This window comes from Alosa alosa, chromosome 7 (genome assembly GCF_017589495.1).
Source record: "Alosa alosa isolate M-15738 ecotype Scorff River chromosome 7, AALO_Geno_1.1, whole genome shotgun sequence".
Taxonomy (NCBI): domain Eukaryota; kingdom Metazoa; phylum Chordata; class Actinopteri; order Clupeiformes; family Clupeidae; genus Alosa; species Alosa alosa.
Window position 1 is genome coordinate 24,947,382 of NC_063195.1, and position 13,759 is coordinate 24,961,140.

Here is a 13,759-nt window from a genome sequence, read left to right on the forward strand (position 1 = left end):
GGGTAAGCCAATAAATGAAATCCTCTCCTTTCGGTCTAGTGTGAGACAAATGTAGTGTCATTGTCGTCTTTTTTTATAGAAAGAAGTAAAACCGGAAACTTCTCCGCTTTCTAGTGAGGTCTGTCGCAACTCTGGTTGCTGTAACCGAAGCTTCTGTCCAAGCTGTGTATTTATTTTTCTTTCTTTCTTTCTTTTCTTTCTTTCTTTTTTTCTCTTTATTCTGTCAATCTCTAGTTTCCAAAGTGATGCATTTGTACGCTTTTTCTTCTGTTCAGTGTGAGTCAAAGACAATTGTGTCAATAAAAAAGAACAAAAACTATACACACAGCTGTACTGGTCTCCTTTTTTCCAATACCCCTCCAACAACAACACACACACACACACACACACACACCTCACCAATGGCTGCACAAGAGCACAGCACAATAAGCTCAGTATTTCACAGATACTGTATAAAACCAGGCTCTGCACTCTTAAAACGAATGTATTGGAAACGACTCAAGCTGCTGTTGTCCCTATCTGGACACAGATGTGTGTTTAAAAAATGACTCAAGTTGTGTTGTTGTTTTCAACACATTCGTTTTAAGAGTGTGGGGAAGGCAGGCGGGGATGATGACCTTCCAACGACCTCTCCGGCTGCCCCCTCCGCTAGAAGCAGCTGATGGTTATCAGAGAGAAATAATGGCAGTACAGCACGGGAGAAGGCTGGTGGAGTCATAATAGTGGTCAACATGAGGTGCCATGACTCACGATGTAACCCTTATAGAGTTTAATAGAGAGGGAGACAGCAGGAGAAGAGATATAGAGAGAGGGAGGGAGGGAGGGAGGGAGAGATCAGATGATAGAGGAGAGAATGGTAAAGGGAGGGATGGAGGGAGGGAGGAAAAGAGAGGTAAAGGCAGGGAAGAAGATAGAGAGAGAGAGAGTCATTTATCATTAGTTTGGCCCGGCCGGCACCAGAAGGGTTGAGTGGACACACATCAAGGCCTGATGTTGGAGAAAAGGGGAAGGAGCAGGATCTCCCATCACAATCCTCCTGACCCCCGTAGGAGGGGAGAGGGGTTGGAAGGAAGGAACACACACTCACACACACACACAATCACCACCCTTTGCTGTTAAAAGAGGGCAGACTCTGTCCTCCAGGTGAAATGGCACAGTTTCATCTTTCTCTCACATGAGGAGCTCAGACAGAGAGGCTGCGGAGCAAAAGGAGACGCCGGTATGTGAGTGGAATGTGTTTCAATACTGCCACCTTGTGGATGTGGAAGTGTTTCTGGTGAATGCCAGTCAGACTGAATAATTTTGCAGTATGCTCAGATGAATGAGATGTGATGTGCTTCCAGTTTAAAATGCATTGTTTTTATTGCATTTTTTACTTTATATTTTTTTTTAATTATAATGCTCAATGTATGGTTACGGTCACCCATCCTTTCTATCGACTGCAGAAACAACTTTAGCTGTTAGCTGACGCGACAGCAAGATTGCCAAGTTTTGTAAGAAGTAAGCAGTCGCAGTAAGTTAGTGGTAAGCTTTTTCCCCCCAAGAGAAATAGAATAGTTTTACTATTGAAATGCCTTATTTGGAAACACACACACACACACATTTACCTTCCTAGTTGGTGGCTATCGAAGGGAATAGCTTGTTTCTGTTCTCCACCAATCACACAACCAATCCACATCACATGCATTTATCTCTATTTGTGAGGTGTTTTCACTCCCTCTGGTCTAGCACACTCAATCTGCTGTTCAGCCACTGGAGATATGAACATTCAGACGCACCACACCAAACCACGCGGCGGCTCCATGGAACATGAATGAGGACAAATGGGAGCATGGTCATGGGAACAAACGCAAAGGATGACATATGAATTCAGCAATATGTGGAGAATCCAATTTGGATACAAAATAACCTCCACATGTCTTGATATCCACATAGGACTTATAGGTGATGTGTGGTGTGAGTGAGTGTGTGTGTGTGTGTGTGTGTGTGTGTGTGTGTGTGAGACATACATGCAAGACTTATAGGTAATGTGTGGTGTGTGTGTGAGTGTGTATGTGTGTGTAAGACATGCAAGAATTATAGGTGTTGTATGGTGTGTGTGTGGGGGATCAGCAACAAAGACCGAACAACAGAATAATACATTTTTATATTTTTTTCTTTAGGGCAATGCAAGATACAATGTAAACATGATACAGAACAAAAACAACAACACAAATTAAGAAACAAAAGACAAAGCAAAAAAGAATTTCTTTTTAATCTGATTTTCTTTTTTTTTAAATGAGCCAAAAAGCTAAAACAAAAACACCCAAAGACCCATCTCCTGCTTACAAAAGGCACCACGTGGCTTTGGAAAGAGTGAGGCGGTGGGACACTCTTATGTCGACTAATCCAATGTTATGCCCCCATCCTCTTTCACAACACAAATAGTCTCAGGGAAGCCTATAAGCCCCTTTTCTCCAAAACAAGCCCCAAGTATTCATTATATTTCCACAACAATTGCCTCCACACTTGATTGACTCCCTTCTTGTTTGAAGCCATAATGGCTTTTGCTGTTTCAACTCGGGGCACATACACACACACTGGAGCCTGCCTGGCGATGAGTCAGCTACCCTTTGAAAGCAGGGAACATGAAACGAACAATGTCCAAAAAAAAAAATCAATCCATTCCCATAATGCATAAATGTGATTCTTCAAAAAATGATACGAATATAGCACCGAATATTGGTCCTTCTACAGTCATGATGGGGGACGTGCGTTGAGGCACGCTGGTGTTACGGAGGACGACGAGGACTGCCACAGCACTGCCACTCCACCGGACAGCGACTCCGTATGATGACAAGCCTGACCATTAGCCACCCTCCTGCTTTTAACGTAAACGCTGGAACTGAACACGCTGCTAGGACGGTCAAGTTCTCATTTGGTGGGCCCTGACTTGGCATGCAGTCGGTCCTAAGTCCTCTTTGAGGTCCTTTAGTCTCATTCCCATCTGACCGCTACCCTGGATCTCTAGGCTGTAGACGCTAATGCAGACAGAAGGGTGTTCAGAGAACTAACTGAATGAGGAAAAGTTGGAAATGAAAAGGTCACGAAATCAAACAGGTGCAAAGGAGTACGAAGTTGCCCAGTAACGTTATGGGAAGCTATAGGCTACGATGTCACTTCTCCTCGTGCGGGATACTCAAACAGCACAGCAGTACGGCAGAAACCTCGACCGCATGTCCGTCAGTTTCACTGATGTAGACACCTTGAAATAAATAGATAAAACTCACACAACACAAACAAAACAAGCTACCATGAAATAAAAAAAACAAAAAGTAAAACTAGGCTATATTAAAACCTACTGAAACTCTCCCTGTGTAACACACCCATCGCAGCCCCTCGAGCACACATACGACAACCTATCTTAAAAACACCCTACTATTGCAACCACCCAAGGAAAAGCCAGACGAAATCACGACCCGTCAAACAGTCAGCTGTAGGCTATGAGCAAGAAAATTATTAGGCTAGCCATGCCGTAATGATAATGAAAATCCTTTAGCTAAAATTAAATAAACTAGCCTTGGCCAGCTTGGCAGAAAATGTGTCCTACATAAATCTTGCCCTGTGGAGTCCTTTGTTTGAAATTAGTCCCCTCTCTATGACAGCATGCACAAGAGGCACTACATTCTAAAAAAAAAATCCAACAAGTTTACTAAGGTGGCGATTAAAGGGATGTGTAATAATGTGTAATAATGGGATTTCATGGTGCCAAGCCACACACATCGACAATTCATTGGCAGGGACTATGACTGGGAGTGGATAGGAGTAGGGAAAGGGGCAAATTAATGCTATTGCTACAGCCTACAGTCCAATACTGACTATCTGACTCTTGCCTCAGCGATCCTTCCTTCCAAGCCATACTTCACGAAACAGACCATCTTTGCTCCAACATTCTCATTAAACCTCCGCCATGACAATTCACAATATACACACACACACACTTAGTCATTTAAATCTAATAGGATATTTTGCACTTTATACACACTCTCTCTCTCTGTCACACACACACCTCTAACTCTCCCCTCTCAGACCATTGTTTCTCATAGGAACGTTCTGTTAGATTCCTCAACTGACGGACAGCGACATGGTGGAGGTGAGTTCTGCGAACAAGGTAAGTGAAGCGTGAGGAAGCAACCCAGAAACACATCAGCTAAAAGCCTACAGAAGAAAAGTGGACACCGACCACAGGCTAAGGTTCTTTGATTTAAGCCTTGGACAAAGGTCATACTGAGAGAGAAATTGAGAGAGAAATTGAGATTGAATGTAAGGAGGTTCCAGACACGAACAAACTGAATGGGATTGCTGTCTGTTACTAGAACTAGCCGCCTAGCAAACGTGGACTAATGCATGTGGCAGGCCATGGAAAGTCTTTTTCTGATCCATAGCGTCAGTTCAGAGCAAATCGCAAAGTCCTCTTACTTCAAAGACCTGAGTTGGGATCTGTGTGTATCCAACAGCCATGGTAATGAGGAGACTGTGTGTGTGTGTGGTTACTAGGAGCCACATTGAAGGGTGTGTATGGGGGTCATGTTGTGTATGTGTTTTTGTGTGTGTGTGTGTGTGTGTGACACAATGCTAACACGTGTCAGCTTGCCTGTGTGACTGTGAGGGAACTTCTCTGTCATACGTCTCTGTGGTTTTCCACGTGTGGCTTAAGGTGATCGATAACTCCAATCTATCAGAGAGACCCATCACTTTGGCTGCGGCTCACACAACTGCTGGTTATAGTCTAGCGGGCATAGAGTGAGTGCCCGTGTGTAGCGGGCATAGAGTGAGTGCCCGTGTGTCTACGTCTTTGTAGAAAGAACACAGTGCACAGGGCTCTGGGTCGATTTAGGTCATACTTGTGAATTGGACTTCAATTACTGTGTCTCTCCATCTTTAGATGTTCTTTTAAACAGTTTACTAATTAGATTGGTGCCATGAAGGGTAGGTTTATATTGAACATGTCACGCCAATGACACTTCAAATTACCACTGACTGTAAAAGTTGAAGTTTGAGTTGACAAAAGAAAACAAAAATGGATTATTATTTCTCCCCGATTCAGGTGAGATGCCTATTGTCTATTGCACATTTCCTCGTTAATACATTTGAATCATGTCAACATACAAAAAGGGATAAAAAGCAGGAAAATAAAAAGATTAAATTACAAATATTTATGCAGACTGAAAGATAAAATAATGGTAAAAAAGGAGTACAAACAAAACAGACTTAAAGCTCATACACAATTAAATGCGGCTTAGAGGCCTAGCTAGACACACAACGGTTCCCTTGTAATTCGCAATACGCTTAAAGCAGTGTAAATTGAATTTAGTTAACAAAGACAAATTATTCCATTAATAGCGTTGGCGCGGGTCAACACAGGTCCATAATGCCTTCGTCAAAGGAAAAGGTTTTGGGGACGTTGGTGAGACGGGGAAAGGGGTGATTCATTCAGCCGATTCTAAATGATAAAAGTACCAAAACAAGAACATAACCATTCAATTTAGCTCAACTGTAACTGTATGTTTTTGCGTTCTTTTTTTCTATTTAATCCTCATTGAAATTCACCTGTTGGGTGTTTTGACTTGATTGACTTCAATTTAGAAATACTCCAAAAAAATTTGGTAGTGATTGTTAAACCCAATAAAGAGTAACACAAAACAAAGAAATTATATAAAACAGGATCAGGCATTATGTATGGTTCAATAACAACAGAGGAAGTGTCCATTATTGCAAGAAGTTGCAGCACACAGCCTTAGAAAAAATAATTTGGAAAAGATGAAAAGGCCAAATAAAGATACAAAAATGTTTTAGCTGCATTAATATTTGAAAACATTCAATTATCAAAATTGATTCGTTCATTCACTCGAGAGATGTGTCTCCAATGGTAGTTTCAGTGGAGGGCTGTTCAAGTTTTGTAAAAAAGCTTCTCCACCTACTGCTTTTGAGGAGCAAAAAATATATGCTGCAATAAGACGTTCCCACCACTAGGTGGCACCAAATTGTCTCGGAATTTGAGACTACTAAGTGACAACTACTGATGGGTAAAAACTGGCAGGTCTGTGCAGAGGTATAAAAAAAATCAACAAAAATTAAATAATCCATAAATACAAAAAAGAGAACAAATTGTGTTCAATAAATAATGTGCTGAGTGAATTTACTGCATCTTTGTGTTAATGCACTTTTGAAAAAGAAAAATGCATTAACTCACAAAAAAATGAACCACTTCTTTCATTATTATTGTCCCTGTGTGATCACACAGCAACTGGAACAAAACAACATCTGCTTAAAAAAAAAAGAATATAACTGCAATCTAGCAGGTACTTTTGTTTAATACTATAATACTGTCCAGCAGAAAATGGAAAAAATTAAAAGTTAGTGCTCTATCCAAATGTAGGAGCTCACACTATTTCATTAGAAAAATATTTCAGCAGTCTTGAACATCAGCCATTTGATAGACTCGATCATTTGGGCTCGATTTTGAGAGTGCCATCTCAATAACTGCATGTTTCATGTAGGAGTAAGGTGGTAGATTGCCACTAAGGCCATGTCTGGATGGTAGCGTTGCCGCATATTACTGCTCTTAAAAAACAGGGATCGTTTTGCCAATTAGTTCTAACTGTCACATTTAGTTTAGTTTCTCATCCTTAAGATCGAAACAAAAACTATTTAACAATTTAAAAAAAATAAAAGATCAGTTTCCCATTGCATAACTTCAACCACAAACTTAATACTGCCCAGCAATATTGTTATGTTGAAATTAACCCTTGCATATTGATGTGCTTTTCTTTGGGTAAGGATATCAAGTGCTTCCAGATAACTCAATTAAATATTTTTTTTCTTATTTTCAGTTCTGAAACCTCGTTTGGGTAGTTTGATGAATACACTGTATTTCCAGTACCCACTAAAATAAATACTAAATCTATACAAATTAGCAAGACACGATGGTACTTCTGTTCGGCTCTATCACATTTTGGGCTTTCTGCTATGTAGGCCTACAAACTACTTCCCTGGGATTGACTGGCTAGTATCAATGGTTGTTTCCAGTATAGTTTTTCAATGTATGTCACAGCCATAACCGTGACAACACCTAACTAAAAGCAGCAAATATATACAGAGTTTTGTTTTGTCTGCAAATATCTTTTTCAAGAAAAAAAAACAATTATACTACAACCTTTTTGTAAACTAACATTTGTTTCAAGACATGGGCAGATGTTTCAAGAAGACTCTCTTTTATCTACCTTTTGAAGAACAAGACATGCTTCATGTCATTAGATCAGTTTATTTTTGTGTGCATTTATGAATGCATCATGATTCAATAAGAGTGTGCAGATTGCTGAATGGGATTTAGATGTGAATAATGATAACCAATTTGTTAAGCCTCAACACGACCTTCTAATCAGTGCAGCATCACACGACATAAAAATGTCTAGACCTGCTTACTGTGGGCTGACATGTTTAGTGTGGATGTCACAAGAAAGCAGAAATACATCTCTAAGGAACATATGACAACAACAAAACACTCAATGACATACAAAAAAATAACAATAAACATTTTTTTTTTAAATTTTAAAAAAGTACAGGAGATTAAAGTGTTTCTTTCCTGACTTCCTCTACTCATCCGTTGTTACCAAGTAACCATGACAACACAGGTAGGTTTGTTTTCATTGAGGATTGCGTCAATAACATTCCACTTCATTGCATTGTGAATGACCTTATTGTATCGCCATTATGCTCCGCCATTGGGAACACTAACACATATTGTTTCCAATGTTATTTTTCTGTTTGTCTTTTTTTCTTTTGAAAGGTTAAATTGGTTTCAAAAATAGATATTTTTTGGTGATTTCCATGCACATAGATCTATGGCACAGTGTTTTTGATTTGGTACTGATGTTTGATTCACTGGTGAATGCTTGATAACTCTAGACAATCCCACTGTCATTCAAAGAAGGCACCCATTTGGCATGAAAAGCAGGTATTTTGTGCAAGGATGTCATCCTGCTTCAATGTAAGATATTATCTTTTTTTTAATGTAAACCCCATTTATAATGTTTCTTTTATTTGTTTGTTTGTTTGTTTGTTTGTATGTATGTTTTACTCCCTCCCTCCCCCTTCCCACATTCTCCAAACTGAAGACAATGTCTTTCCTGAAGTTTCACCAGGACGTATCATCCAACTTGCCCCGATCCCCAAAAAGTTTAGTTTAATCTTTGCAGTCGCACTGCACACGACTGCACGTGAACTGGATCATCGATAAATCCGCACAAAATGTGTCTCTCAATCAACGTAAGAACAAACAACAACAATGAAAAATTTGGGTCTATTTTTAAATCAGTTCTGTAAATATACACAATGATCAAGTGTAAGGGAGAGAGGGAGGGGAGTGGGGACTAAGATTCTCTGGGTGGGGGGGTGCGGTGTGGTCACTTCTTGCGCTCCAGGTAATTGGAGGGGACCCAGCCCTTGCGGTTGTGGACGCCGTCCAGCACCTGGCAGTACCACCAGCCGTTGGGGTTCTTCTCCAGCACCTCCAGGCTGGTGCCCTCTGGGAAGCCCATGGTCTCCTCGTCGCCGCGGTACTCGGCGATGGACACGTAGACCTCGCGCAGCGTGTTGTGGATGAGCTGGGACTTCTCGATGGGCTTGGGTCTCACGGTGGACACGGGGATGCCGTTCCGCTGGTGGCCTAAGGTGGCGGAACCGCTGCCGCCGCCGCCAATGGTGGCGGTGATGGTGGTGGTGGTGCAGGTTCCGCCTCCTGGCGCGGCGACGGCAGTGGCCGCCCGGCTCCTAGTGTCCAGGGTCGCTGACCCTCCTTGCGCCCGCGCGGTGGTGAACGAGGAGTTCCGTCGCACGCCAACGGTGTTGGAGCGGATTCCGTCCGTGGCGCCCATGGACTCGTTGCGGCGCAGGGAGCCTGTGTTGGCGTGCATGTTGGTGTCCTTCACCGGCTGCGGCGGCGACACAAACACCGACTGGGGACGCACGGCCGCCTGTCTCACGCCGTTCCTCAGGCGCACCCCGACTCCGGTGCCCGTCCCCCCCAACCCGTTGGACAGCCCGCCGCAGGGAGCGGTGGTAGCGGTCGACCTGGTGAAGCCTCCCGGCGGCTTGGACGGTATGGGCGGCGTGTGGCGCTGCCGCTGGTTCAGGTTGTTCAGCGCCTGGACGTGCTGCTCGTTCTTCTCCAGGCTGTTGGACTTGGAGCCGCCGCCGCCTCGGCTGCTCCTTCGGCTGCCGCCTCGGTCTCCCAGGTCCACCAGCGGGCAGTCGTAATCCGGCCCGGCGTCGTTGGCGGGCTGCTGCTGCTGCCGCAGGGGCTCCAGGAAGTAGGTGGGCGCCCACCCCTCGTCGTGGCCCCAGCGCACGTACCACCAGCCGCTCTCCTGCCGCTCCAGCACCTCCACCTCCACGCCGGCCGGGAAGCTGATCTCCGAGTCCTGCGCGCGCTGGTAGGCGTCCGTGGTGCGGTAGAAGCAGGTGTCCAGGTCCGAGTCGCCGCCGCGGCTGCCCTTCGAGTAAATGCTGGACAGGTCGGAGGTGCTGCGCGACGAGGCCGAGGAGTCCTCGGACGACACCACCGAGGCCGTCTCCGAGTCCTCGCCTCCGCGGCCGCCGGGCCTGAGGCCAGCGTGGCGCAGCGTGCCCGTAGGCCGCAGCTGGCGCCGCAGGGTGCTGATGTCCATCCGCTCGGGGCTCTGCGGCTCCGACTTGGCGGACAGCAGCGGCTTGGGCCGGACCACGGGCTTGGGTCGGGCCGAGGGGCTCTGGGCCGAGTGTGCGTCCTCGTCCGCCGGTCCGCTTCGCCGGGCACTCATCTGCCGGCGGAAGCCGCGGCCCGACTCGTCGGAGGAAGACCTGGGGCTGGTCTCCTCGGCGCGGCTTAGGGACTGGCTGCGGCTCAGATCCGGGGGCACCTTTCGGAGCGGCTTGCCGCCGCTTCCAGGGGACGAGGAGATGGACACAGAGACCCCGCCTTGGAACTTGCGCGCCAGAGGGGACGAGGAGGACGAAAGTGGGCCTTTGGGGGAGTCCGAGTCCACGCCGCTGGAGTCCCTCGCGGAGGCGAACTCGTCGGACGAGAACGGACGGAAGCCGTCGTTCTCGTAGATGGACTCCTCGCGGCAGATGTCCTCCAGGGACTCTCCGACCCTGAAGGGGGAGCTCTTCTGGGACGCCGAGGGCGAATCCTTCCCCAGGGGGGACGAGTACTTCCCATGAGGGGCGCCGTTCGTCCGCACCTCCGCCGAGCACTCGCCCTTCAGGGAGTCCGTGTCCGACTCGAGGTCGAACCCGATGGCCGGGACGTCGTACTCGGGTTCCTCGTACACGGGCCGGCTGGGGGACTCGGGTGCTTTGGACGAGGACGAGCCGCAGAGCGAGGACGTCTCCTCGGCCGAGTCCTGCTTCTTGACCGGTGGGGCCGGGGGAGGGACCTTCGGCCGGGTCAGCGTGCTGGTCCGGCGGCTGAGGTTGGGCTTCTTGCGCTTGTCGATGTATGAGCAGGGAGCCCAGCCTTCTGTCTCGCCGATCTGCACGTACCACCAACCGCCAGAGTTCTTCTCGATCACCTGCGGACAGGTCAAATGAAACTCCTGGTCAGAACGGCGCCATCTTTATCACGTTAAGATTGATCTAGGTTGATTTCTCTTCATTCTGTTAAAGATTAACAGACCAGGCATACTGGGGCACGTTTCCCAAAACCATAATTGCTAACTAAGTTAGCAACTTTGTTGGTTGCAATGCAATTTCCCATTGCCAACCAACTAAGTTGCAGACTTAACAGACCCCAGATCAGTCTATCTCTTTTCATTTCTTAGTGAAATAAACCAGAAGTTATTTATGACACCAGGGCCAGGCAGACAGTCACTGTGGCGGTGGTATGTCATTTTATTACACATGCAATCCTTCTTTAAGGACATCTGTGCTAACTCAGACGTTACAAATCTTTACAAAATAACAAAAGTACCTAAACAACAAAACAACAAAAGCAGGCTAATCCTATGTTTTTCAGTTTAGATTGATCAGTGAGTTGTTTTTTATTCAAGACTCAAGCTCATATGGTTGAAGAATATAAGAATATAAGACTAAGTCTATCCTATCGACTGAACCTTAACATTCCTAGACTGGACTAATCCGTCTATTCATGAGTCACACAATCCGCCAGCAATCAGTTTGTTCCATGTATTTGTGTGCAGCAGCAATGTGCAAAACACCAGTCCTTTTAGACTCAAAAGAAAGTATCTGACAAAAAGAACTCAACCAGGCCATAAAACATTCCACTTTCTTTACAAATATCAAAAATGAGCTACACTACCAACACCAAGTGAAGTGATTTAAACAAACAAACAAAAAAAAGCACATACATCAGCCTTTTGTCCTCCACGGAAGCTGATGCCGTCTGAGATGCTGGACTGGAACTCGGCGATGGTGTAGTACTCTGCTTCCACAGTAGGGGGCTCTGGCGGCTTGGGCAAGTGCAAGCCCTGCAAACAATCGAGCAAAAATAAAGATCTCATCAGCAAAGAATGTTCTGTTTGAAAATTCATGGGATGTGAATATGATTTAGAGCAATTCCTGCGACACGGTCTAAAACCCTGTGACGCTGAGAGGAAAGGCATAAATTACCAAGTTTGCGTCTCGACGGGGAGGAGGCTTCTGACGTAGGTTTGGAGAACCTGGAATTTGGATACATACATGTATACCATCAACTGTTTGTTCCCTTTGACCTGCTTGTGTCAGAGCAGTTAGTATATTAAACACTACAATCATGCATATATATATATATATATATTGGAGTCAAACCCTTAGTTGAGATATGTTTAGTGTACATTCGTACGGTTGTAGTTGCAAAACCATTCTGGACCAACTGCACAAACGTTAATGAAAACACATGCCAAAGGCTGTTCATGATTATTCACAGTCAGGGTAAATTAGGTCTTAGTTTACAAATATCACACCTCAAACACATTTACGCCTCAAACAGCTTACCTATTGCGTCAAAGCCTATTTAAAGAGACAATAGGAATTAAACTAAACACAATTGTACAGCCAACATAAAAACAAAGTCACAAATCCTGCATAATGGTTTAGGAGAGACTATCACTTCAAGACCGAGCTACTGAATACCACAAAAAAAAACACAACCACTTTTTAAATCTTAAACTTTTTGTGTTAACATGATAATAATCAAATAATATGAAACCTGAACAGTAACCTTGCCTCTAGACATACTTACATGAGCCCACAGCCCTACATAATCCAACACTACCCCACCACAGCCCTACATAACCCAACACTCCCCCACCACAGCCCACAGCCCTACATAACCCAGCACTACCCCACCCCACCACAGCCCTACATAACCCAACACTACCCCACCACACACCACAGCCCTACATAACCCAACACTACCCCACCACACACCACAGCCTTACATAACCCAACACTACCCCACCACACACCACAGCCCTACATAACCCAACACTACCCCACCACACCCCACAGCCCTACATAACCCAACACTACCCCACCACACCCCACAGCCCTACATAACCCAACATTCCCCCACCACACTCCTCTGTCTCTGACTCACCGATCTCCACCCTGTGTGGAGCCACGCGTGCGATGGCCGGGGAGCCCGGCTCGACCCTGGGTTTACTGCTGCTCACGCTGTTGTCCGGCAGGGCTGTCGGAGCGGGCGGTCCAGAGATCCCAGCCCCGAGGGGTCCGGTGGTGCCGCCGCCCGTGGTCCCCGTGCCAGCGCCGGAGGCCTCGGCAGCGCCGACAGGGATGGGCAGGCTGATCTCGCTCTTGGAGATGTGGCGCTCGGGCGTGACGTCACCGCTGCCGCTGCCACCGCCGCCGCCACCTCCGTCCGTCTGGACGTCCTTCTCGCTGACGGACTTCTTGTTGAGCAGGTTGCTGATCTCCATGATGTTCCCGATGATCTCTACGGGCCCCGTCAGGGTCTTCTTCCTCGGCGAGAAGTCCTCCTTCATCTTCTTCAGGTACGAGGCCGGGGCCCAGCCCTCCTTCCCCTGGTACCTGTTCACCGGGAATGCAAGCAGCCACGAAGGGACGTTAGCACAGTCGCTACCGTGCACATGCCTATTACTAGCCCACACACATGCCAATGTTTTCCCCACTCAGAAGCCCAAGTTCAAAATGTCCCCACACAGACGAGATCATCTGCGGCTGAATGTTCTTCCCTCCAGTCCTCCAAAACCACAAAACCACTGGTCCCAGAGCAGTCGTTTGAATTAAGAAATACTGTCCTCGCGTGAGAACTGAAAGATGAACGCACAAGCTCTGTAAGAACTATTAGTATGTAGACGATCTACTGGTCTATTGTGTTTCCGTTGTTGTTGTTGTTGCTGTTGCGTTTTGGAGTTTGGTCGGGGAGGGACTTAGAGGGGGACGTTCCTAACAGTGCAGGCTATTGAGAGAGCAGGAAGCATGTGACCACTATCAGCACGAGCCCAACACAGCATCAGAGCTCAGCTTAGCTTACATGGAGAGCACAACAAACACACGCAGGCATGTCTCTAATTAAGTCATACTCACAGAGAGAGAGAGAGAGAGAGGGAGAGGGGGGAACAGAGAGAGAGAGAGAGAGAGAGAGAGGGAGAGGGTGAAAGAGAGCAGGCAAAAGAGAAGGAGGGAGAGAGTAGGAGAGAGGGGGAGAGAGAGGAAGAGGGGGGGTGTTACATCTGTTTGTGTGTTTAAGTGAGAAACA

The 13,759-nt window shown here is 46.3% G+C and overlaps 1 protein-coding gene across 6 annotated transcripts in view; it reads right to left on the minus strand.

Moving 5' to 3' along the window:
* Nucleotides 1–2,127: 2,127 nt before the first annotated feature.
* The window catches only part of sh3pxd2aa (SH3 and PX domains 2Aa), a 119,281-nt gene continuing 107,649 nt past the window's right edge, over nucleotides 2,128–13,759 (minus strand). For 3 of the 6 annotated variants that reach the window (XM_048247135.1, XM_048247136.1, XM_048247133.1), the window contains 5 exons: nucleotides 12,617–13,068; nucleotides 12,013–12,027; nucleotides 11,650–11,699; nucleotides 11,388–11,507; nucleotides 2,128–10,592 (listed from right to left, as the gene is read on the minus strand). In XM_048247135.1, coding sequence (XP_048103092.1) covers nucleotides 8,445–10,592; nucleotides 11,388–11,507; nucleotides 11,650–11,699; nucleotides 12,013–12,027; nucleotides 12,617–13,068 — 2,785 coding nt within the window. In that variant the 3' untranslated portion in view covers nucleotides 2,128–8,444. The remainder of the gene's footprint in view (nucleotides 10,593–11,387; nucleotides 11,508–11,649; nucleotides 11,700–12,012; nucleotides 12,028–12,616; nucleotides 13,069–13,759) is intronic. The other 3 variants (XM_048247137.1, XM_048247138.1, XM_048247134.1) reach the window with 1 other exon arrangement.